The sequence below is a fragment of the Oenanthe melanoleuca genome, chromosome 3 (genome assembly GCF_029582105.1).
Source record: "Oenanthe melanoleuca isolate GR-GAL-2019-014 chromosome 3, OMel1.0, whole genome shotgun sequence".
Classification (NCBI taxonomy): domain Eukaryota; kingdom Metazoa; phylum Chordata; class Aves; order Passeriformes; family Muscicapidae; genus Oenanthe; species Oenanthe melanoleuca.
The window spans coordinates 42,273,476-42,299,938 of NC_079336.1; the positions used below are offsets into that span (position 1 = coordinate 42,273,476).

Below are 26,463 nucleotides of genomic sequence, written 5' to 3' on the forward strand. Positions count from 1 at the left end.
TGTTGTAACTTAAACTTAGTAAACTGATCAGGATTTAACTCCAGAATTGAAGGGGTTTTAGGAACTTTGCACCAAACACCACAGATTGTGCTAGTTTGCTTAGATAGAGACAGGGCTGTTCATGATGGATTTACTCCATTGTAGTCATTGCCTTCCTTCACTCCCCCCCACCTCTTTAAATTATGGCTGCATATAAGATCGATTAGTGTAAACTGCTGCTCATTGGGTTTAAGAGGAACAATTTTCTGCAGCTCCTTCACATGGATTTGAAAGGAAAAAAAATACCAAACATTCTGCTTAATTAAGATCTAAAGAGGCGGTGCAAACTTTTGATGATTAATTGAAGCATGCTTTAGACTGATGCATATTTAGTTATTATAATGTGATAATTTTATCTTGTTATACAAACTACTCCCTTTGGGAACATGATTTAACACTGCAAACACTCTGTGTTTATTGCATTGTTCATTATGAAAAATACACAGGATAAAAACCACAAGGAGATGTAACTGAACAGTATCTGTGTGGTGGGTGCAGGGAGTACTGCTTCCACCTGTAATGACACAACCCAGAGGCTGAAAAACACAATATTGTAACTCCCACAATATCTCTCCCTGTGAAGAGCTGAGAACTCAGAAAAGCAGAGGCTGGAAATTTAGATCTTGTGCAGTGCGTAGAAAGAATTTATCCATCTATTACCTGGTCTAATTAAAGAGGACAACAATATGTATGCTCTACTGAATGTCCTCCTGTTCCTATTCAGTTGTGTCAGTCCCATTTCCTCTTTGTCTCACCTGTAAGAGTGCCCAGTTTTTCCTGTCATAAATGTGACAGATCTGAGAGCACTTTGCAAAAGCAGGTCATAAAGTTGCAGGCCCAGATGGAGGGGGAAAAAAAGGAGTTATTAAGATGTGTTTGCTTTCACTTCAAAATTATCTGTGCCAGGACTTGCAAATGATATTTTTGTACTTTACAAACATGTGTCAGCGTAGCTATGTGAGTCCTAAAAGTGATGGTGAATGATCTTCATCAGAAGAGCTGCTCCAGGGAGAGCTCACATGATGGATGTAGGCATGGTGTCAGGATGAGCTCATGTTGCTTTAAGCAGATATGCTAAGCTAGACTACCAACAAAAGTCTGACTATGAGCAAAGGAGACCACTGCCGATGTAGTAAACTGGTATAATTATTGTGGAGAAGCTTTCTCAGTGCAGTTCTAATCAGGAAAAGATTAGAGTAAAGATTGAAGACAGCCAGTCTTAAACTACTGGATTTGAAATTTCCTGCTTCCGTGTGATCTCTTAGCAGCAAGTTCTTCTAGCTGAGAGCTCTAGGAACAGGGATTTGTTACATTTTCCTGAAAGCAAGGCAGGAATCGGGTAAAGTGATTTTCAAAGAATTTGGCCTTGAAAAATGAAGGTCTGTGAAAAAGTGAGAGGAATTTTATCTTGAACGGAATGCAAGATATGAATTTCTGGTTTCAGGTTATTCCAACTTGTGTTTAGCAGATGACAGCACTTAAATCCCAAGACTCTCTTTTCTTATTTTACACAGTCTTAATGTTTTGAGGCTACATTATTGCTCCTCACTGCTGGTAGAAATACATGAAGTAATACTTTCTGCCAGTGTTGCAGTCCTGATTTTTGGTTGCTAAGCTTAATACACTGTAACAAAACATGCCTATTAGTTCTTTTTACAAGGTCTGCTCAGATCTCTGCCGCAAGCGGTGTGAAGAAGGAAAGCACACAGTCAGATTTGGACCTTTACCATTGTCCCCAGCTGTCATCCATACACATAGGGCACAGCTCTGTACTCTCCCAGGTACCAAGCATGACTTCCTTTCTCTACTGTTCTTAGCATCTCTTGTAGCCGAAAGAAAGGATTTGATTTTAGACCAAGTTTTTCCTTCTGCTGGGCTGGACCCGGTTGATGGTCCATAGAAATGTGATACTGGATTACATGCATTACATACATTGATGAACTGCATTACAAAAGGTTAGATTTGCATCAAAAATTGACTTGGGCAAGTACACACCTGAGGGAGCAAAGATGACTTGATAATTGATATATTAGTGTCCTGTTCCAGGAAGTGCATATTCTGACCCTCCTTCTGAAGTACTGCTATTCCCTGGCTGCTTCACATGGCCATACTCACTTAATCCTTCTGTAGCAGTGTTCCTGAGTCTATTAATTTGAAGAGGCATCTAGTTCTATTATTGCTGTTACCATGAAATGAAAAGGATTGCATTGTTTAATGACTAGGGTGAGAAAGGAGTAGAATAGAGAAATAGTTTGACTTCTTTGTATATAGCTAGACTATTTCCTTGCCTTTCCCCCTTCCTTCTTTCAAAATGATGACCATTTTGACTAATATTGTTGCTACCTCCTGGATATCACATATCACTTCCTGGAAGTGCATACACTGGCTGGAAGTAGTAGTTTGTAGACCATTCTATGCTATTTTTTTGACTGTCAGATCCGTGGACCCCAAGTGAAGCCATGGTGCTTCAAAGGATTCTCTGTGAGATGGTAGTGAAGTTCTGGACAGTTGCAAGACAGCAACTTGACACAGAAGGGCCCTCTCCACCCCTTGCCAGGATGCATCTTAGAGGGTCTTTGGTAGAAAGAGGTGGACTGAACCTGATGTCTTGCATAACTGCCTGCAGAAAAGTGCAGAGAAGTGGACAACCTGGCTTTTCCATGTAAACAGCTGCTGAGAGCCTGTGTAATTAGAAATTAACAATTGTGTGGGTCTTTCTCATCATCTGTGGGAGACAGTTCATGTGCATCAGTGAACAGGAACTGAGTGACAGCTGAGGTGTTCCCCCTATCAAATCACTCATGAAAGCCCCTGAGAATTCCAGTGGTGCCTCTCTGTGTTTCCCTTTAAAAACTGTGCCCCAGACAAGCTAACCTGCTTCAAAAAGAGCTACTTCAGCACCTACTTTGCCAGTGAACTCTCTTTCAGCTTTGTAATATTCTTTTTTTCATTTATGAGAGTTCCTCTCACCAGAAATGAAGGCTATTAGAAAGGTATCACTGGTAGATCTTCTCTTTTCTAGAGATAAAATGCTTCTTATCAGTAGGGGAATATATGTTACTGTTATCTGAAACAAGAGTCTGCTGTCTGGTTCCTTTGATTCAGAAGATCTTCTGTTGTCCTGGTACATTCAAAGGGGCAGGTTCAGTCTGCAAGGAATTGGTTTATTATGGTACAAAGGTAGCTGAATGAGGGTGCCTTTGTAAAAGATAGCTACTTCAAATGTCTCAGGATAAGAAAGCTCTTGGTCTGTGCTGGAGTAGTTGGCATCCTGGACAAGGATGACCCCATGCAAAACCACCACAGCAGCACCCTGCCAGCTGTGTGCCTGGCTGATGTTACAGCCAGCTCAGGGAAGGCTTCTTGACCCTAGAGATGCCAAGGGATAATTTTGGCCAAGTTGTTTTGATTTCTCTTCATGTTCAGTATATGAAGGAGCTTATAATAGCGGCAAATCCCACCCCAAAGGGTAAGTGATACAATACATTAAACACAAACCTGAGCTATAACTTGGCCTTAAATATAGGTTTAAAGGTAGACAGTCTGATTAAAACTAAAAGGTCATTATTTTACATTGTAGTATTTTATTTGTAGCTGTAAATCACAACACAATTTGTAGAAGGAAAAAAGTTATTAAACTGGCAATATTTATTCCAATAAGGTGAGTAAAATGCAGCATGTAGTTCTGAGTTATGATAGTCAGGGAAAGGAGCCAAATCACTCTGCTAAAAATTAGTTTGCCAATAATTTTACAGAACGATGACAGCATAGCTTCAAAAACAAATCCTTTATAGGGAAATAGGATGGCTGCATGACAGAATCTCTAAGCTATGAATTCTCCACAGCTCATGGACCAGGAACTGTTTTAACAATTAGTCTCCAGGGATAATTTTTCCCAGAAGTTGGACAATGGCTGCTGTCTGTAACTGAAAGGTCATTCAGTATCATAAACTGGACATAAGAACTGAAGAATTCTGAGTTTTAAGTCAGAATGAGTTCTGCTAACAAATTGAGTTGATCCTTTTAGTACACTTAACTATTCACTGCTATTGTCTGTGAAGCTGAGGTAGGAATCATGACCACACAAGGATATTGCTGCAAATTAGTAAATAAGCTCTGGGGTATTTTTATATGGCAGAAGGCACACATGCCACATTTGTAACACATGTTAGAGAAGAGCTTGAAAGAGGCTCAGGAACTCTGCCTGAATTAAATTTGACCAATGAACATAACTGAAAAGTAACCCGGCAGATTTTGCCACAGTGCTGCAACTTCTGCCTTGCTCAAGTCTATGTTTCTGTGACTGCTGAATTCACACACAAGCTCCCTGTTTTGTATGCTAGTTATTCCAAAATAATACAGAGAAGGGGTGTTTTATGTTCCTTCTTATTTAGCAGAGGGCTCGTGTTAGAGAACTGCCTTGGTGCAGCACCTTCTGGCTGTGTTTTATTGCCAGCTTGCTGAGCAGAGCATCTCAGGGACTCACTTACAGACTGTAAGTAACAAGAACAAAGCAGCAATACCCACTAAACCTTCAGCCTTGGTTACTCATTTAATGAAGAGTTGTGTGCTCTTAAGCATGCTTAGAAGTTCTCGAGATTTCCAGACATTTTCAGCAGTGCACAATTTTTGAAGCTAATCATCTTTTCCAGCCATTTTAGAAGCTTTGCCAGTCTGCTGAGTCTGGCTGGCACAGGTCAGCTGCCTGAGGATGAAGTTGGTGATCACAGGCAGGCACAGTTCTGCTCTCTGACAGTGAGTGAGTTAGAAATAAGATGAGCTGGTGCTGCTTGTAGCTAAGAGTAAGTGTGCAGATGTCTGAGGAAGGTGTTTGCATCTCATGTAAACATTGTTCTTATATTTTTGTTGTAGAAGATGATGTGTCAAATGTACAAATAATGTGTGCCTGGTGCCAGAAAGTTGGAATCAAGCGCTATTCCCTGAGTATGGGAAGTGAAGTGAAATGCTTCTGCAGCGAGAAGTGCTTTGCAGCTTGCCGAAGAGCTTATTTCAAGAGAAACAAGGTAAGAGAAATAAGGAAAGATGTAACCTACATAGACATGGCTTTAATCAGGCCCAGCCTGAGTCTCATTTAGCATCTAATAGAAACTCCTTTCTTTTGTTTTCTCTGTTTCACCTAATCCCACCACTTTCCGTCTGTATTGTCTGTTGGACTGTCAGCCCTTTACTAACCTTCTTTCTTTCAGTTTCTCTCAGCTTGATACTTGGGTTTTTGAGAGTCAGGGAATTTAAATACTAATAAGCATTAACATAAGACTCTGAATTTGGCCTTAGAGTCTCAGGATACTTCCTACACATACACAGCTAAGAGGAAGTATCAAAGAAATAGAGTAGAGAAAGAATGTGTATGACAATGCCACCAAGTCCCATGGCATTGGGATCATGGCCAGTGGGTAAATGCTTTCAGGGCCTGAATCTCAGTCCCATCGCAATGCTGGACTTCTTTTCACTGCTGCTAGTGAACTCTAGTATCATTCTTTAAAAGAACTCTAGTATCATTCTATCAAATTTAATAACTTACCATTGCTACAAAATTCAGACACTATAGAGTTTTTGGGTTGGGGTAAGCAATGCTAGAACATCTAGAGTAATGTGAAAGCCCCTCCTACTCCATTTAAATTTAACTCTGTCTAAAATTAGAAAGCAATCCTAATATTGAATGTCTACAAAAATTGCTGTAATCACTGAAGCACAGTGCCTGAATATGCCCTCTAGGTTACTTCAGCAGCTGTTTATCTGCAGCAGAATTTGTAACATGTCATTTAAAGAAAAATAGAGGAGAAACACCTCAAATTTTTAATTGTTAAAAAAGTAACTGTGTCCTTTTGGTGTTCAATATTGTGAGCCTTTAGGTAACTTTATTGTCTTGGAAATGTTTATCATTCATAAAACTCTACATTTTCCTAAATGATGCCATTTGCCCTCATGCTTCAGAACATTCCAAGCCTGTCAAGTTCAAACTGACTTCAGGTCTCTAAATCTGGTCTTTTACATCTGTCATAATAACAAATAAGTACATATGGATTCTAGACTTGTTATAGCAAATTAACCTCCTTTATAAATTTGGGTCACATCATCATGCCAAAAAAAAAAAAAAAAAAAAAAAAAAAAGCCTGAAGAATTAGGTTGCAAAAATCAGCAGAGTGGAATTTTAGTGGCAGTCTTGGAGAATCAAGCTCATAGTGTCTACTGGAGCATACAGGCAAGTATAAGTCACACTAGTATTCTGTGAAGAGTGTTGTTTACATTTTTTGAGAGGAGGGAAATGCACGCTCCTTAGATGCTCCTCATTTGAGAATAAATTTGCATGGATATATGTGCATGTGCACATGTGCACTTCTATCTCATGCAGTTCAGTGTGCCTTACAACATGCAAGGCACAGTCCAGAGACTCTGGACTGACAGGATACAAATCTGTCATCTATTGCTCCTGTGACTTCCAGTCACAAATTTACATGGATAAGATACTTACTAGTAATGGAGGCATTGTCAGTGATCCTGGTTAGGTGGTCCTGTGTGTCCCGAACTGATGAGCACCAGATAATTTGGGAAACTTTGGAGAGGCAGATGAAAGAACTTGGTGTATTCTTTCTCACTTACAGCTTAGATCCTGAAATAAGAGATTTAGATCTCCATTAAATGAAAATAAATGCTTGATAACATAATGCATAGGTGTACTTCAATTTTCTAGTAACCCATTAGTAGTAGATTTCAGTAATAGTTTATGACCATGAATTCAATCAGTGAAGCAGTATATGAAAAAGTTCCCTTTTACCTGACTTGCTATTTATTAACCCTGTGCTTTGTTGGAGGCATCCTTGTATTATGAAAAAGGATGAGTTAGAGCTTCACATTCTCCTTGGTTCCCTTTCCTACACCTCTAGAAGATGCTGAATATTTTTATCCAGAAAGCTCTCTGTATTCATTATTTTGTATATGTGTATACACACACACATATACGTGTTTATATACGTATATAAACACAATGGATGTTCTAATATTTTCCTATATCAGCATATCTCAGTGAAATGTCCTATTATTCACTAAAGAAGTTTCAAACTAACAAAATGTCATGTGGGAGGACTTGGCAAAGCATGGTGAGAAAATATTATCATTTTGATTGGCTCTGCTTCAAAGCTAAGCCAGTGAGTTAAATTTTCTTTCTCTTTGGACTTGTGGAACCTGGAATTTCACAGGATCTGACTGAGCAGAGGCAATCTGTAGGTGCCCCTTGCATGTATGTTTATGGCATTAGATGATCTGGGGACAGAATATTTAGGAAGTGCTGCTGTTGAATTAAGACAAGCACAGTAGAACTCAGCAGACCCTCATGCTTCTGGTTTTGCACTTCACTGTTAGTAACACAGTGGAGTCTTGAGGAATAAGATTAAAAGAACCAAGATGCAATAGTTTCAGATTTAACTGCTGACCTTTGCTCTGTTACTGCTGTTTCAACAGTGTACCTGTCTTCTCCATGACTCTAAATGCTTATTTATGTACTTTAAGGAGTTATGCCACTCTACACTTTCTCCTTTTTCAAACAGAGGAGCAAAACAGTCACATTTCACCTGCCTTATGCATGTTTTAAACAGTGGATCTCTGCCACAATATAGTGTTGTATTACATTAAATATGTACAGCTGCTGCATTTCTGGGAGCTGATAGGACTTTGTGGTCACTTTATATAAAGCTTGAGTTTCCTAATGGATCACGTTAAGCCGTCTTCCCTCCCTTCCTAGATAAGAAGTGCTGTAATAAGTGCTTGCCTCAGATGATAGGACTGTTTAAGCAGTAAAGAATTAGTTATCACTAATGCCTCAAAACAGCACTGAGTAATGCTGTGAATTATCCATCCCTGAATGACAATTGCTGTCTTCAGAATGGTGACTTTTGTAATTATCCTAATGAAAAAATCTTTTCCCATGCATAGGGCAATGTACACTACAGTGCTGGATGCCATGGACTCCCAACTGGGAGAAGGCTTAGCATGAGCCCATGCTGGAGTGCCCTGAAAGTGCTCCACAGAGCCCCAGGTCAGCTTGGCATTGGCTGCTCCCATCTTCTAACCCCTTCCCTGCACTAGGTTTAGCAAGATAGCAACACATTGCAATAAGTCAGTACCTTCCTGGCCTTGGGAGCTTTGAACCCAAGGAGTTAAATCAGAGGTGCCAGTCAGGCTCTCCTGCCTTTTGTCCTGCTGGATTAATTTTTTTTGGGCTCCACAAGCTCCCTGTATCCTCTGCATCCATGCATAGCTAGGGCTGTCCAGGGACCTTCATGCCTGCAGTGGGAAATTTGTAGGAAAAAAGGCTGGTGCAACCTTAAGTTGCTGTTCTTGTAAGAAATGCAAATTTTGCTCTGGGTATTTTGAAGTCATGACTGCTTAAAATTATATCAGCCAGCAGCCATGCCTTGCAAGAATAGAAATATATATGTTTTGAAATTACAAAGGCTCTCACAATGGAGTAAATTTATCTAAATTATCAGACATAAATTAACAAAAATTGAGGCTTTTACCCCATTAAGCAAAACCCAAAGTATTTAGACAAGATCCAATTTAGAAAGAAACCTAAAAATATCACCACTGCCACCCCCAAACAAAAATAACCAAAATCTGCATTCCTGCTCCTGTTTTGTCCAGTTTGCCCAGTCAAATGCACATAATGAATTCTGTATAATGACAACCTGTTATGCATAATAATACCAATTAAAAGGAACGATTGCTAGAAAAGTGAGCATTTGGGACTAATGTTGGTAACCAAAGATAGAAGATTTGGGTGCTCCCTTCTTAAGTTTAATTTTACAGGCCAGCTAATACAAAGTTAAGTACCAAAGAGTCATGTAAGGGCAAAAAGCACTAGACCACCAAGTTTCAGAATATGAAATTTAAAGTGAACAGTTGGATTCATAATTGGATCCAGGGAGTCTGAAGCTTGAGAAGATTAATTTTCAAATTAAGTTGTTTGACTCAATGGGTCAGAAAACAAATTTATTATGACCAAATAGCCAAATGTAGGACTAGGACTGACTTCAGAGAGGTTATAAACTCTCTTCACAGATATATTAAAGAATAATTTACTTGGTTTGACTAAGACTTTGGAGACATAGTGACTGCAAGGTTCTCAGGCAGTATTTTATATTTAACCTTGTCCCTGCTTTGCACTGCCTCCCAATTAGGAAGAAAGATAGATGTTTTTGTTTACAGTATAGTCCAATTTCATTCATACTAATAAATAAAAAGGCATAAATCAAAAAGTAAATGTAAGCTACTCTTTAGCACCATGAAGATGTAAACAAGGATGACCCTTTTCTCCCAGTAAAGTATAATGATGGGCAACACTGTGTGTTAGTAGTGCAGACAGGGAGTGTGGTTTAGGGCCCTTTATCTCATCTGTGTGGCAAAAATGGATGTGAACTATAAAATGGAGCTGTAAGAAGTCTCACATATTTATTTAGTTCTGAGTTCTGTTGCATTATACCACTCCTCACATTTTCAAGCTGTATTTAAAGATGATAAAGAGCTTGCAACATCATATAGCTTTAGTGCTCTTGCCTGCATAATTTTTTGGTTAATTAATATCTATCACTAAGTGATAATATGGGCATTGATATACAAACACATACTATAAACTGGGAGTAAACAGCTGCTATCATTCCCCAAAATTATTACTGAAGATTGTCAGAGAAAGTTCTCTTGATTTCAAGCTTAATTGTGCGGCCTAACAGTGCATGAGAGATATTTAACAATCTCACTGTTAAGTCAATGAGTAATGGCAAAAAAAAGCTACTTTCATCTCTTTCTTATGCATCTACAAAATTTAATTTGTAAAGTGATCATTATTCATTGAAATTCAGAAAATTGCTTAAAGCAATTTGATGCAAATAATTCCCTGCCCAAAAAAAAAAAGCTTAACTGTTCCTTTAGGCTCCCTTTCCATAGCTGAAACACATGAGGCTCTGAATAAAAATCTTTCTCCTAGAGATTTAACTTGCATTAATCAGGTGTTCAGAAAGGTCAGTGCAGAGCAGGTGTCCCACCATCTTTGCATGCAGTTGTCCATATTTGGTTCTGTGGAGCTGCAGAGAAAAGCAGGATTTAATAAATGGTTCACAAAGTTGCTGCTGCGGGTTTGCGTAGAACGTGCTTGTATTTGTGTGTGCACATCTGCCTGTGTGCGTGCGTGGATTTGCCACAGCAGCCAATTAAAAAGGTTTCTTGCAAATGCTGGAAGGTAGAGAGGAAAAAGACAACAAACATCTCCATAGCTGTGATTGCTTTGTTGAGATATAAATGAGCGCTGATGAGTGAATGCAGATGAGACGCTGACTCTGCAGGGGAAACTGCTCAAGTGTGGGGCACAATTGCAAACTTCTTTGAGGAACTGGCTGGAGAAGGAGGGATAAGGAAAATAACCTCATTCAGGAGATGTTTTTAAAGTTTGTGGAGGGTTGAAGGCTGCAGATAGTGACTAAGAATCTGGAACAGAGGCTGAAATATCAAGAAAGTCCTGATCTGTGAAAGAAATGGGTGGCATTGGTCAGAAAGAAGATTGACATCATTGTCTTGCTGTCATCAGCTGGTCTTGTTATTTACAGGATGCTAAACCCAGAAATCTCATAGAACTGCTTCCCTAAACCAGAGCTAGGATTTTTCATGATTAGAAGAGGCAAATGAAATTCTAAATTAACCTGCTGAGGCCATCAGTCAGAATATCTCGCTGCTCATCCACAGCAAAGCAAAATGTATTGCCGTTGCTAACAATGGAATGGGCTGCAGCACCTGACTGATGCCACCAGTGACTTAATGAAGGGATCTGGCAAACCCAGCGTGCTTGTCAGTTTGCAAACTCAATGGACATTTTAATGTCCATCTGCTGCCATTTAATACTGTAAATTTGAATCAAATTCCCATTGTCTGAATTACAAGCAGGTATCCAATCCAATTAAAAGGCGTGTTCACTTTTAATTTTAACCACCGTGTCACATTACATCAGTCGCGTTGCATTCTGGCTGCTTTGGTTATATCAGGATGAATATGCTAATTACAGCTGCCTCTGAGGAGGCAGGCATTTGATTCAAACAAAGCTACCAGTTTATGTGAGGTGTCCTCACATCAGTTTTGGACTGCTTCAACCATTGCGCTTTTCCTTTTTCCCAGAAGCAGGTTTTGTTTACATACAGATGGTACAACAAAACCCACTAATTGTGTTAGGACTTGACTGGAAATGCTTTTAAGTTTTTTGCACACTGGGTGAATGCAGTTTAGAACAATGATTTGGATTTAAATAGATGTTCTGACACCTTGGTATTGGAGAAGTGAAAGAAGTTGCTACCTGCAAAGTGACTGATGGAGGTTACTTAGGAGCTTTACTGAGGTCTTAAATCACTTAGGATGAATTTTCAAAGGGGAGAGGAGGACACTAGAGGATAACGGACATTTAAAAAATTTTGGCAAGATAGACTTCATGGTCTGCATCCACAATATTTTTACATCACCAAGGGTTTTTTGATTAAAAACTTTAAACAAATAACAATGATGCACTCAGAAAACTAGCACATTTAATACACACCCGTGCTTACTTTACCTCTGAACCCCTCTAGTTCCAGCCTAAGTGAGCTAGCCAATTGCTCAAAAAAATATTGCTCTCCTGTTTCATGTCTCAGCTCAGGTTGCCTTAGACTAACCTTGGCTTTGTATGAAATTAGGCACCTTCCAGCTTTTTTTTTCATGTGCCCAACACAGAATGAGCATCAAGAACAGTCTTTATTCTGACAAAAGCTTAGGCTAGATTTCCAAAGTGAATCTAATTTGCACAGACTATATTTGATGCCACTCTTCCCTTTCCTAATGAACACATCAATCATTAATACTAATATGAGCTGGGCAAATAAAGAAATGCATATTAAATGTTTGTTCAAAAATATCATGACATTTGAATAAATTATTGCCTTAATGGCATCTGTTCATTTATCAGTCAGCTCATTAACTTAGGGAAATATTGAAAGGGAGGTTGAGTATTTTTTTCACTCTATATATTTTTATTTGAAAACCAAAATTAATCAAATATGGTTTTCAAAAATATGTTTGGATTAGGAACAATGTTGTGAGCAACACCATTGGTACACACTTCTGAAAGGGTGTGTGGAATACAGAAATTGGAATTAACAGGGTAGTCTAATGGGGTGAAATTCTGTCCAGCACAGTGGGCAGAAGTAAAAAACCTGAGGGGCCCAGCTGAAGGTGGAAGGTAATTTCTAGTCCTAAAGTGTCTCAGGAGATGACATTGCTGTCACATTTCACAAGTGGCAAAGTAATTTGTGCAGGTGAGGCAGCAGTTCAGTGGTGTTGCGACATTTCTTGTCAGCTGACAGTCTGTATTTAATCACTCTGTTACACTCCCAGTGTGGTGACTTTCCTCTCCATCAGCCATAGAAATCTTGCAATAAATTCAAGGATGAAACTGAGTCAGACCAAGGGAGTAAATCACATTGTCTATCTATTTGGCCCCTTCCAGCCAGGAAAGTTTCATCCCTTTTAAGTTTGTTTGCAAATGTCTGCTGGTTTATGGGAAGACTGAAGAAATTCTTACACCCATTAACCTTGAGTCTGGCCTTGTGAGTTTAAATGAGGCTAGGAGAGGCCAAATGGATATAACTTATAATCTGCTGGATGAACAGGAAAATGTACTACTGGGGATTGTTAGTTGAAGTCAGTTTCTTGCCATAAATCAAGCTGTGCTCAGTGTGCAAGCATTAAACTTGATGGGAGAACAAGGTGGGTTTTATAGAGCAAAAGTCTGAAAATGTAAAATGTCTTTCCAGTAGAAAATAGTTTCTCCAATAATATTTGATCACTTGGTGGCCAGATAAATTCAGTGACTGACTGTGCTCTGTCAAAACCCTAATCATTTACAACTCACCTATTTGAATTTAAGTTGAAAGTAAACACATGCTGTGAGTTGTCAGGCTTGATGCAATTTTCTAGCTAAAATAAACGTACTCATCTGTTTAGTAATATTTAGAAACAGCCATTTGATGGGTTTGGAGGTGGGGAGCATGTGTGCTTAGATGTTTTTGGTTTATTTACTCTCCAGCCTAAGGAGCAGGAGGCCAGGCCCTGCCTGTGTCACACAGAAGGGCTGCTGGAGGTGCTCGGGCAGGAACCCTTTGGCTGGCACACACAGGATGAGTAGATGTGGCTCTGTTTCTGTCCTTTTACTTCAGGAGCAGTGCAGAGCATCTCTCCAGCCCTGCTCTGGGCTTTTTGAGGGAAAGGGTCTTTAGTGGGGCATGGTAGCCTGGTGCAGCTTTTCTTGGGCAGGTGGGAAGCCATCCAGGACTCAGCATCTCCATTAGACTGACCGAGTGCAGTGATTTTGCTCTTACCACAGAGATGGATGCAGCACTGCAGTGTCCTGTAGGTCTGTGGCCCTTCTTTCCCTTGAAATTTGGAGTCTCAAATGGAAAGGGAAACCTGTTGAGTTAGAAATCAAATGGCAACTCAGTCACAATAACTTCTATTATTTTTAATTTAGCCCCCAAACTTTCACAGTTGTGGCGCACAGTACTACTATAAATTAGGTGGAAGAGACCTCCTAGAATTAAATATAAGTCTTAAAAGATTAATCTAGAGATTAAAACAGTGCACTGACATTTAAATATTTATAGGGAGAAAGGTTTGAATTATTTCATTATGTAGTATTAAAATAATGGTCGACTTTGTCTATTGTTGGATGGTTCAGTCTCACGCTTCCTTTTGCAGAAGCAATTTATCAATATCACTGCCTTGATAAGGCAACTCCCCATGAGTTTTGACTAATGTGCAAGCATTAAAAGAACAAGTAGCTGTACTCCTGACTTCAGTGTGTGAAGGTGGCAACTTCATCCTAAAGAAGGAGGACCAGGAGCTCTGAATGAGGAGGTTCTAAAATACCAAGGAAAAGGGTTAAACAAGAGAAAGTTTAAAAAGGGGGGGGAAAAAGAAGCATTGAATCTCTCTGGAGGCTATTTAAGAACACCATATTAGATGCACAGATGGTATGTATACCTCTGAGCAAGGAAAAGTAGAAAGGGGAGAGTAAATCTGGCATAGTTAAGTGAAGAAGTACATAAGCTTAAAGGGACACTGTCAACTTAAAAATCACACTTTTGCTGGAAAATTTGTTACCTACTACTGTTACAAACAACACCTATGATTACTGTAACTGAAAGATGATACAAAAAAACTCCCTCTGCTTTCTTGTGTACTTTCTTTGGGCCAGATCCAGATTCCATTGGCATCAGTGGGTGACATCCCATTGCTTGTAATTAGCTTTAGATCAGGCCCTGTGCATATTTGCCCTGTACATTGTGTGCATGCAATTCAATTATTTTGCATCTGGTGTGTTTTCCTATTGTTTCTGCGGTTTTTCACACAGCAAGAGAGGAAAAAATTTTTTTTTTTTTTTTTTTCTCCAAATTGGAAGTGTGGTTGTTAAATGATGGAAATGCCACCAGGGTCCTAGGCATGCATGTAGCAGAAATACCAAATGTTTTTCCTTTTTGAGACAAAACACTTCCTTCCAAAAATTCAAAATCAGTTACAGCTAAATGTTCCTGAGCTAAAGTGCAGAAATTATCTGAAAGGTGCAGGTATCAGGCAGTGTAGGAAGTATAGGAAAAGTGGCTCTGTAGAAAACAAAGAGCCACCTCTAAGTCCCCTGTTCTGGTGGGCCATCCAGCCATGGCTCTCACCTCTTCTGAAAAAGTGGAACAGCAGAGAAACTAAGTTAAATTTCTTGTGTCCATCTTCACCACAGAGGATGATGAGGAAATTTCTGTCCCAAGGACACTACCCACAAGAAATCAGAGTGTGGCCTTATAACAGAAATTGAAGTCTCTTAGGGTGAAGTTATGGAGCAACTTCAGCAACTCGAGAGCAGTAAATCACCAGGAGCAGATGGTACTCAGCCGAGTGTTCCTAAGGAAATAAAAGTGTGAAGCAGCAGAGATATTGACAAGGATCTGCAATATATCATTAAAACCAGCAACTGTTCTTGAAAATTTGGAAGTCTTTTGTATGATGCTTAAAAAAACCTGAAACGAAAACAAAAAAAGAAAAGGAGACATAAGAAGGCTAATTTCTTCTTGAGCACAGGAAGTGAAAGTTCCTAAATAATTTTTATTTAGTTTTCTTAACAGCAGGATAAACTTCAGTTGAATAGCTTCAGTTAGGCATGACCTGGCAGGTAGTAACACTGTAAAGAACAGCTGGGATGTAATTTTTATACATAACAGCTTTTAGACAGAGATATTTAGGTAATTATTTGGACTCAGGATCATGTTTCCCGGATAAGATTAATTGATTTTGATGTGTTATTTGATGTCTATGGATAGTTTGCCCTCCATGGAAGCAGTGAATTCATCATACCTCAGTCCACGTTTTCATAGGAAGCTGGACATTTAAATAGGAAACTGATTGCATTGAAAAGGACTCAGGTTTCCTGCCAAAAGAAAAATTACTTTATAATTCTGAGGAATGTTTTTATATGTGCTATACAAATTTTTAATTCAATTTGCTTGAGAAAAACTAATTGTTTTTTAGAAAAAAAGCTGGATTTTCCAACAAAAGGCAGATATTCAATGCACAAACCCACTCAACCACATTCCCATTTTCTGTAGTTACACCATATGGGCAAGGAGTAACAGATGAGAACAGAGGTTTTGACAAGCAAACACAGCTAGTATGTACACAGGCAGGGAAATCAGCTGAGGGAGGCAAATTAGAAGTTCTAATGGATTTGAAATTTAGTAAAGCACTTGAAATGGCATCTCATGAAATCTTACCCTCAGATTAATTCAAATTACTTTGGATATGAACACTGTCAAGTGGCCTGAAAACAGGCTCAAGGAATAAAGTAAAGGGAGGTGATAAAGAGCAGCATATCAGGTTGTGGATAGAGAAGTGCCAGGGGGACTTTCGTGAGGTTGGTCTTGTTTCATATTTCATTAATGATCTCCAGGAGAGAACAGAGAACGAGTTCACAAACTCTGCAGCTGATACTGAGCTAGGAGGAGTTGCAGATACCAGACAGGACAGAAAATAATTCTCTGCAGGAATTAGAAATAATGAAAAAACCCAACTTGTACTTTTACAAAAACTAGTTACTATGTCTAGGGGGGCAAAAAAACAACCTGGAAAAATTATCTTAGGGGAAGACAAGCTAGACAACAGCCTGAACCTGAGGAAAGGAGAAGGGCAGTAAGATTGATAATGCAGATACTATAGTAGTTAAATAGGCAAGTGTCTGGGCTGGTGGAGTGTGGTGGAGGATAGTTGGGTGGTTGCTGTAGTGTAGATAGAGCAAGTAGTGGCAGGATTTGGACAGAGCTGGGATATGCAGAGTTCAGTGATCAGAAGAATCAAAGATGCTTTAGCGAAAACTAAAATGTTAAGCCTGTGGAGAAGGAGGAGAGGGCTGGGCCAGAGGGCCATCTTTTGCAATTGTGGTGTATAATACTTTGAAGTGTTAACACTTGTAACTGGGACCTGAAATGAGCAGGTTTGCTTGGGACTGACTAAGCTGGGAAAATCAAACACTAGTAAACACTGTGGCTGGCACTGGCAGGGAGAATGTGTACACTGTCCTCTGTGTATTTTCTGTCTCCTGCAGAAATGAAAGGACAGCATGCTCAGATTCAGCAGGAGTTATTCCTTCCCAAAACTGCAGTGCCCATTTTTAGATGCAACTGTTACAAATAGTTAAAGGCCTGAGCCACAAGCCCCTGAAATAAACAGGAAAGCTCTGTTTGGAGTAACAGTTGAACTGCTACTGAAATTAAATGGTGTAGTTGCAGAGGTTTGATAAAACTGATTATAATTAACAAAGTGTATAGCTAAACCAAGTGAAAGAGAAATAGAAACCAAATTTCATTCATGAGAGATTTTGCCTGCTGTGTCAGCCCCAAATGCATCCTATAAGCATGTAGATTATAGGAGATTTTTCATTCCTTCCTTCAGGTATTGGCTATTGTCAGCTGCAGTTTGCCAGATGAACAAATGGCTGATTACTATGGTGAGACCCATCTCCCTTATCAGAGTGGTTGCTCTGCTGGCATAGCAGGCATGAAGGGCTCTGTGATGGAATCCAGATCCAAATTGACATGTTCCATTTGGTTGTGCAACACATAGCTGGAGTAAGCAGGTGTAGCTTCATTAAAATTAGTGGGGCTACTTGGATCAGCCATAATTTTGGCCCAATGTAGGAGTTGTAATAGCTCCATTTAGTTCTTACTGGGTCTGGAGCAATAGGTTTGGTATAGTCTTACTGGAGAGTTTTTTGTTAATATCACTTAAATGAAAATGTTTTGTCTCACTTTCAGTTATTCTCAAGTCTCTCTTAAAAAATTCCAGCCTTCATAATGCAGTTGTCAGGGTCACCACACTGCTCTTTTGGAGTATTTTGAAAATGTCAATATTTTCTAGTATTTGCTGTTGGTGAAAATATGGGAAGTGTAAAAGGCTTATAAAAAGACTAAAGCAGTATGTGAGGTTATTTTCAGTCTCACACAATAAGGACTGTTTTTAAAGAGGGGTCATGTAGAGCTCTAATTCATCATATCTGGACATTTCAGCATAAAATGTAATGTGTAGCAGCTTCACTATGCCTAACTTTTCCAAAGAACACAATAGAGATATTACAGCATATCACCTAGTTTCTAAGTTGTTTCCTAAAATTGATTTCCTAAAGACAGCCTACAGCAAATGTGGGGGTTTTAAGCCTTTTTTTCTTCTGTGAACTTAGATGTGAATAACTCAATCCAAATTGCAGAACAGAGTATGCAATAGCATACTGACCTCCAGTTTCAAAACAAAGAAAGTATTTTGGTCTTGTGAGTGTCAGGGGCAATATTTCCACTGATGTCAGTAGGATGAGAACTGAATCACAAACTTCAAGCCAGTGGTGGCATTACAACAGGAAAAACGAGGAATTTGATATTTGTGCTCTACAACTGTAACTTTTTGCTGATAAAGCTGTATAAGGTATTTTAAATTTAACCTAATTCATATTAAATAAAATAAGGCTCAGGTCTGCTGCAGTTAGGCTGGACAGCTCTTTATCCTCCAGTAGCCCAGGGCATGGAGGCAATGCATGTTTTTCCTCCCTCACCATTCTGCCTTATCCTTTCCCTTGCTTTATTAAATGGAACCTTCCTAGCCTTCTCAATACAGCCACCAAACTTTTAACCTCTCTCTGGCTATGTGTTCCTGCATTTCCTATCCTCTTCCTGCATTTTCACTGGCGAGGTTAGGATAAGGGATGGCATTTTCTGTTCCCTATTGTGTTCTGTATTTGCAGCATGTCTTGTATTGTCTTAAGGCTATTTCCTTAGGTTGCTTTTTTTCATTGAAAGGTACCAAGGAGATTCTCAGTTGTTTTTTCTCTGTGCCCTTAATGGGGTTTAACTTACCACCCCATTAAACAGTCATTTCTTACGTGCAATTGTGATTGCTGGAATGTAGGTTGCTATTATTAATCATCTTTCCATTCTTGCTGTTACATTAATCATGTGAGGAGACATGGGCGTAAGTTTGGATCCAACAGGATGACAACTTCTTGTTCGTGGTGATCCGAAATTCAACCCGTGAAGCAAAGAATGGCTTTTACAAGTCATTTTCGTGTTTGCCAATTTTGAAGGCAGCTCTGTGCCATTTTGCAGTACTCCATGCTAATTATGACCCGTGTGGATTTAGGGATTTCATGAATAATACAAGAGAAGCAGGAGCAGTTGGGGAAAAAAACAAACCACCCGGTTTCACACGTTGTTTGTGTCAGGGCTTGGTAATGGATTTACCCTCGAACACAGTCAGCACTAAGAAGACATTCTGGTTTGCAGGGCCTCACACTGCGCGCAGGAGTCGTTCCGGCTTTGCACGCACGGCGCTCTGGCTGCTCTCCCTTTGTTCCCAAATCGCGCGTGCTCTGCCGCATACGTGTGCCCTCGCGTATTCCTTCAGGAAATCTACTTTCACGCCCAGGAGGGAGAAAGTCTAGCACGTTTTCTGCGTGTTCCTCCGGGAAGCAGACGAGCAGAGAGGACGCTACAGCTGTAGACATTCTGCACGGAGATAATCAGTGCCCCAGCAGGAGCACCTTCCCCGCACAGCTGTACAATTCCCTTTGCTCCCTAGAAGGCACTGCACCCTACGTGCAGTTTCCAGGCTACATTTAACACAATTGCCCATCAGCACTTAGGAAGCAGTTACCACAGAAACCCAGCAGAGACCAATTAGTCACATGATTAAATTAATTAAAATAACCCAGGGTATCTGCCATCTTGCTTCTTTCTGCTATGCATAGCACATGACCCAGGCAGAGATGTAATTGGGTAGCATTATTGTGCCTTTTAATCCTAGAATCATCTTCATACTGTACTGTAGGTGGTCTTTGATTTTTCCTTTTCCACGGGTCTACATAAATCCCTTCCCAGAGATCCGTCTTATTCCCTTGCTGCAGAGACGCTTTATTCGTTTTCTGGAGATCTGTGTTATTACACAAAAAAAAAAATTCTTCAGCCCCCTCAATAAGCCAAGTAGTATCGAATTTACAAAACATCAGATTTAACAACAGCAAGATTTGTTATGTTTGGGATAAGAGGATTTGGAAACATTTTCAATTGCACAGCTAAGACTTTTGGAGGTCTTTAATGACAGCTCTAACAATACTTGCCAGGGAGAGCTCTGTAATATGTATTAGCACTTGACCTGAGAATTGTAAAGCACTAAGAAAAGACTGTATGTTGTGTCTTCATTTCACAAGTAATACTGTTACTGCAGTGGGGCGCATTTAAGTGGAACAAGCTGTCTGCCTTGTAATACTGCTTCCTGGGAAAGGCAGGCAGTTTGGTTTCCTCCCTCGTTTTTGAAACCTAGAAGTGCACAGTCATATTCTAACTTAGTAAATCAGTGCTTTGTCCTTGGTCGTTTGGCTGCCCTGATAATGGCATTCCCTGAATATCCATGTCAACTGGGGTTTTATTCTATTATGTCAGTGTCATACTTCTGCATGCACACAAATCATCTCTACCTGAAGCGGCATAAAACACAGAACATTGCAATTTCCATCTCGTCAGAGATTTGCTGGTGACTGCTCTGAAGTTACCTTGATCCATAGCAGCAAAAGAAAAGAAAATTAATACTATTTCTGGCCTCAGAGTAGAGAGCAGCTTGCCTCTCCAAAGCAGATTCCATACAAACAGACTTGACAAAATAGCATGCATAAATTACACGGCTCTGATGCTTTAATTCGTGCCTAACAGAGCAAGTGGCAACAACACTACATCTACAATGGGTGGGTATAAGATGGAAGAAATGAAGTCTGTGGGTTAATGTATAAATAATCAACTGTTACGGAATTTGCAAATATTATGGAAGAAAACTAGCAGGTTTTGCCTGTGCTGTATTGCTAAAGTGCCGTGCACAAACACATTTGCCAGGCTTAACTGGCTCTGAGTAGCCTGTCAGGAAGGATGTACACGTTTGGCAGTGCTCAGGCACAGATGCTCCAATACAAGATAAGGCCTGGTTGTGAGATGAGGTCTCTGTCTACCAGAGCAATGTCAGTGGCTAAAGTGACCCTCCACTAACTCACAGCACATTTCCCAAGGTGAAACAAGCCTTGTGCCAGGTATAATGTGGGTCTGTGGTTTTATAAGCATTATCCCCAGCTTGCCAACATCCCCTGCATCCAGGACACATGCAGCACTCATACAAATTACCAGGCATAAGTGACACCAGTGCTCTTGAGTGTTTCCATTGTTCTTGTGTTTTACTTGTCATCATTTACTTTACATCATGGGCTGCTGCAGTGTGTACAATACCTCTCACTGTGTTTGATCTTGCTATTTTTGAAATAAGTGACAATAGGAATACTGGGAAAGAAATTCTCCATGGGATCACCCTGTTTTACACTCTAGTAGTCCCATAGAAATCCATTTAATTATGTTTCCATAACACTGAGGTTAACTAGAGGCAATCCTGGTTGTAAAAATTGTAGGTGCAGCAGCCATGTGCTCGTTTCCAGAATTAAAAAAGTCCCATAAATAAACTCATGAAAAGAATCATGATAAGAAAGCTTGCTGCTCTGTATTTGAAGTTCTGTTTCAACAAACCTGCCTGCAAAGCCTTCTCAGTGCTTTTCTTCCTATATAATACAGAAGAAAAATATTTTTTTTCAGACTAGAGTGAGGAAAAGTTTTGACTGTTTTCTTGTCATGCTGCATAAAATACACGTGTCTGAAAGAAGAGAACAGGCTCTTCTGTAACAGCTGAAATGACAGCAAAGGCTGAGGTGGCTGTTTTGAAGTCTCCAATATAAATAGGAAGGGAAGGGGTTTTCTTTGATGTGCAGAAGCTCTATGCTTTTAATACAATTTTCTTGGTTTGGTTTCTGGCTTTTCTCAGGGAGCAGACAGGCTTCCTTATCTGAGTATTACGGAGGAGTGAGTAGTGATAGAGATATGGGTCCCTGTCCCAGTTGTCCTTGGAGTGGGGCTCACAGGTGAGAGAGCGGGGGCTGAAGTGGGTCAGTCCATATCTCTGTGCCATGGCTGCATTTGGGAGGGATGTGCCAACCTCTTCCAGAACCAGGAGACAGAGCAGCTCATAGGGACCCTTCTGAGGTACAGTCACTGCTGCTGGAATGGCCACTCCAGGAGCAGACTGGTTAGAGGTAGGGATTGCAGAGAAACAGGACTTAGTGTTTTGATTGTGGAGGTATCAGGCAGGATCAGCAGGATTCGTAAACAGGCAAAAAAGTTGTATTTGGCCTCCTTGAAATAAGAAAAAGGGAGGATATAAAAGGAAACTTGATGAAGTGCAAGCAATTTTGAAATAACTCTTGTGAATTAATGGTCGAAACACGCAGTGAATTGCATGTGAAAATAAATGAGAGCAAATTAAGATAGCAAAATAATTCTGGTGGAATATTTTCTGCCTATCACAATAAGCAAAACAAAAGTATAAAGAGCTATAATCATAACAATTTGATTTTCCTAGATGTTGTAAACACCTTATCTTCCAGGAAGTGTGATGGGGCTTCCAGCTAGACATCCTCATCTGGGGAAAGTCAGGTCATCTTTAGCCCTTAGTTTGAAGGCAGGCTGAAGCCAGTAGGAAGCTTGAGCTGAGTGGCAGTAAGTGATGAGCATTTGGCTTACATGTTTTTAAACAGGAGGAATGGATAAAGCATGTACTCCTGAATCATTTATGTATGAATTTTTTTTGTGTGGTAGAGGACACATAAGGTAGTCTTCAGAGCCTAAGTAAATAGTCTAATGCATTGCATGAGAAGGAGTGCCAGTGAAAGAGAAATTCAGTGCTCTCTCAGTCAGGAGGAAGGTAATCTAGGTGATAGGTTAATTTTGGGGGATTCCTTTTTGAAAGAAATCACTGCTGCTAGTTCAGAAAGAGCTGGTGAACCCACTGCAGTCTGATATCCAGGATTCATCTATTCCTAATCTCTCCACTCATTTGTATTCCTAAAATGGCTTTGACATAGAACTAGTTAGGGCAGAAATAACCTCCTGGAGGTCATCCAGGAATTTCCCTACAATGCAAGAGGGTTTGTTTAATTTAATCTCTATCATCAAAGTCTATCATCATAGTGTTACTAGATAAAAGCATATTAAAAAATAGTCTGAGGGACTGTAAGGAGGTACTTTCTCTTTTGATATATTTCAATAGCTTTCCTCAACTCCTTGAAGTTCAGAAAGTTTAAAAGAGTAAGTGAAAGTTCCCAGACTTTCCCAAATTGTGTATAGAATTGTGGGGTTGAATTCTGGTCATCTTAATCAGTTTGTCTCGAGTGATTTCAGTAGAGTAAGTTTGGATTTTTTTCTTTTTTTTGGAACAGCTGTATTCACAAGTGGGCCATTGCTTTAAGCATGTTAGTATGAAGGACATTGCTGGTATTCTTGATTAGAAACAGCATACAGTTTTGGATAAATGTCAGGTGAGAACTATCTAACTAAAAGCTGGGAACAGATTTCTATTCAGCTGGGATAAAGGAAGGTCCAGGTGATTCCAGTTTAGACATATTCAGCTTGTTCTGAGGTTGTTTGGATGGGATCCAGTTTCCATATCCTCTATGGCATGTATTATCATTCAGGATTTGTGTGAACTGGAGGAGGAGTCATTCTGCTGTTGTCTGTTTCTCAGGAATTGCTTTGTCTGAAGGTCCAACTCTTTTTACTTCTCTCAGAAGCATTTCCATTAGTCTTGATTTCCTGTGCCCATCCTTGTCTCCCTCCTGCCAACAGCTTCTGATTGTTCCCTTGACTTTTCCTGCCTGCCATACCTGCTCTTTCTATCTCATGGACCCCAGCACTTCCCACATGCCACTAACACCACTGTGAATTCCACAAGACATCACAGGAAAACTGTTTCTAAATTCCATATAACTAGGGCTTACCCCCGCCCCCCAGAAGCACTACCTTGTCTTTTAACCTATATTTATACAAATTCCTAGGAAGTTATAGTAACTGTGTTCCTGTTATTGCCCTGGTATTGCCAGTAGATTCATAATATGATGGCAGCACTACATGGCTCTGCCTCAGGAGCTGACTGCCACTGCAGGTGGTAAGGGGCAAATGCCAAATAGGTAATGCTTTTGTTTATGTGCTTTCAACAGATTCTTAGTGGTGTTACTGTTTTCTGCAGGAAAATTCTATTTTGTGAATGTGGTCTGTAGATTGTTGTTCCCCTTTTGCTTCCCTCTGGTCCCAAGCACCACAGCAGTCATTTTCACAACTTCTCCAGTCTAAATCCTGGCCCCTCTGAAAGTCAAAGGTAAAACTTGGTTGCAGAAGGGCAGGGTTTTAGCCCAGGCACTGAGCAGATGCCAGTCCCACGTTGTGGATGGGTGTGTGTGGCTCTCTTCTGGGATGAGGCAGCAGTGTAGCAGGCTGAGCTAAGGGAGAGCATGCCAGTGAGAGCCAGGGGAGAGGCTGAGGACACTAAACCAAGACGTGTCAGTGTTGTTATTGCTGCCTTTCTGAGCTGCTTACAGCGCTGCATGCTCCTCTGTCAATTCCACTCAGATTAAAAGCCATGATGGAATGTTCCTTTTTGTGCTTCTGAATGGGAAATCAGAGATTACTTAGATACCTAATATGTGTCTGAAAAGATAAGTGGGTTTTTTTTCCCCTCCTTTGAAGAGTATTGCAAAAAGAAACAGTTGTCATGAACTATCTGTAAAATTGTTTCCTTCTCTTGAGAGTTTATTACCTTTCATCTTTCATTATCCAAAGATATTTACAGGTAGCATCTTCATTACCTTGAACATTCCTGCATGCTTGTATGGGCATACAGTGCACAGATGCTTAGGAGACAGGCTCCTTAGTGCCCTAAGACAGGGTATTCTCATTTACTCTTTTCATTTCACTGCACCAAGCTGAGGAGCTGCAGCATAGGCAGCTTCGGACTTACTCAGCCTGTGAGACTCAGCCACACACAGAGAGTTTTGACTGGTCACATTAAGTGTCATGTTAAAGAGCCTTTTGTCTCCATTCAAGCTTTCTGAAACAAGACAAATTATGATATTTTCCTGTTAATTTCTGTTAATTTCTTTCCTTAATGAGTTTCATTAAAATCAAAGCTTCCGGAAGACTGAGCCATGACAGCTGTCTAAAGACTGTTTCACTTGCTATGGGCTGTTTGGGCTGAATAATTATTTCAGCTTTGTGAGGATTATTTCTTTAAATAAGAACAATGATGCTCTGTTTGGGAAGAGGAACAAATGCTTGGAGTGGTGCAGTATAATTTCATAGCTCTGACTTGTAGTACTCAATGGCTTTAGAAATACCTGGGAAAAACACATCTCTCTCTGTCTGACATGTTTCTTAATGATTTCACTTAAGGATACAAAGGCAGCTATTTCAGCTGGCAAGAGAAAGAGGATTTTGGCTTTTAATGAAACAAATCAATTCTGCAAAAGAGAGAAGGGCTTATTCTTTGCTCTTGCATTGCTGTGAATGTGACCCAAGAATGAAAAAAAAAGTAAGTCTTTCTGGCTTACCATTCATAAAATATTCCTATAAGTTGCAGGCCTGATATTTTGATAAGATAATAGTAAATATTTCAGTTATTTTTTATTTCCAGCACTGTAAAATCTTAAAGATGCATTGAGTGTTTCACAGCTATTGCAATTAAAAAGACAAGGCTTTCACAAGATAGTTCAGTCTCTTTGCTGAGCTGACCAATTTTTTTTGACACGGAAATTCTTAAATCAAGGGGTGGGAAGATGGGAATTTTACAGTAGTACACTACTTCCCAGTCTGAACTGGACACTCACCACCTGTTTTCATGAGCTGTTGCACCAAATTCCTTGTCAGAGTTGCAGAAAACCCGGCTGGTTTGACAGAGCTCGTGTTCCTATTGTGAGTCTCAGATTTCAAGAGCCAAATAGTAGATTTTTGTTTGGGGAAAGTGAACATATTCTGAGATTTAGGGACACCTTCTCAACTTCCTAAATCCTTGTTCCCTGACCCCGGTTTCTAATCCTCTGTCCTTCCTGGTGCTGATTTTATCACACTACTCTTATTCCTTGAAGAGTAGAGGCAAGTGATCTCTGCTTAAAATGATATTGTAATTAAGAAAGTGGTTATTTAGAAGAACAGCACCTTCTTGTTTAACAATGAAATTCTGCATGCTCTCTGTGCTTCCTGTGTTGATCCAGATGGATCTTGTTGCTGTCAGTGTGCCTGGAGAATGAGCAGATGCCTTCCCACCTCAGTAAGAATCATCGGGGTAATGGTCAAGAAAGTCTGACAAGCAGATTTTTTATCACCAAGAGTGAAAACCTTTGAAAGAACACGGCTTAATTTTTTAGTTACAGGTTGATTTTATAAGACAGACAGCAAAGCACAGCCCTGTCTGGCCTCAGAAAGCCACTGCTGTAATGGAAAACAAAGCCGAGCGTATCTGATGTAGTAACTGTCACAGGGGGAGTCTTTTGGAGCTGGTCTGAGACAGCAGTCACTGCCTGATGGATACTCAGGACACAGTAGGGGTCAAAGTGTTTAGGGTAATTGTGAACTGGCCAGCTGACAGCTGAAGATCTGCAGTGAATTTGCAGCTTGGACAGTTTCACAGGGAGGAGCCTCTCGCACCAGCAAAAGGCTACATAGCAAGCGAGGGTGAGCTTCTGCCACTTTGTTTTCCTTCCCCATCAACAGCTGTAGCAGTCAGAGAGGTGCATGCCCTCATCAGGAGAGGAAAGACACCCACAAAGGCACGTGAAAGCCAGGTGGGTGGTCCTGCACCACATGAGCCCCTTCCTCCATGGAGCACCCAGGAGGGGAGCCACCCCCCAGGAACATCACATCTGGGCAGCCCTGATGCAGCTGGGTGTTTGTAACCTGCCAT

General features: G+C 40.2%; 1 protein-coding gene across 2 annotated transcripts in view; it reads left to right on the forward strand.

The window, feature by feature from the left end:
• Window positions 1-26,463, forward strand: part of SOBP (sine oculis binding protein homolog) — a 112,279-nt gene that overhangs the window by 18,712 nt on the left and 67,104 nt on the right. For both annotated transcript variants that reach the window (XM_056486582.1, XM_056486583.1), the window contains exon 4: window positions 4,912-5,063. In XM_056486582.1, the coding sequence (XP_056342557.1) occupies window positions 4,912-5,063 (152 nt within the window). The remainder of the gene's footprint in view (window positions 1-4,911; window positions 5,064-26,463) is intronic.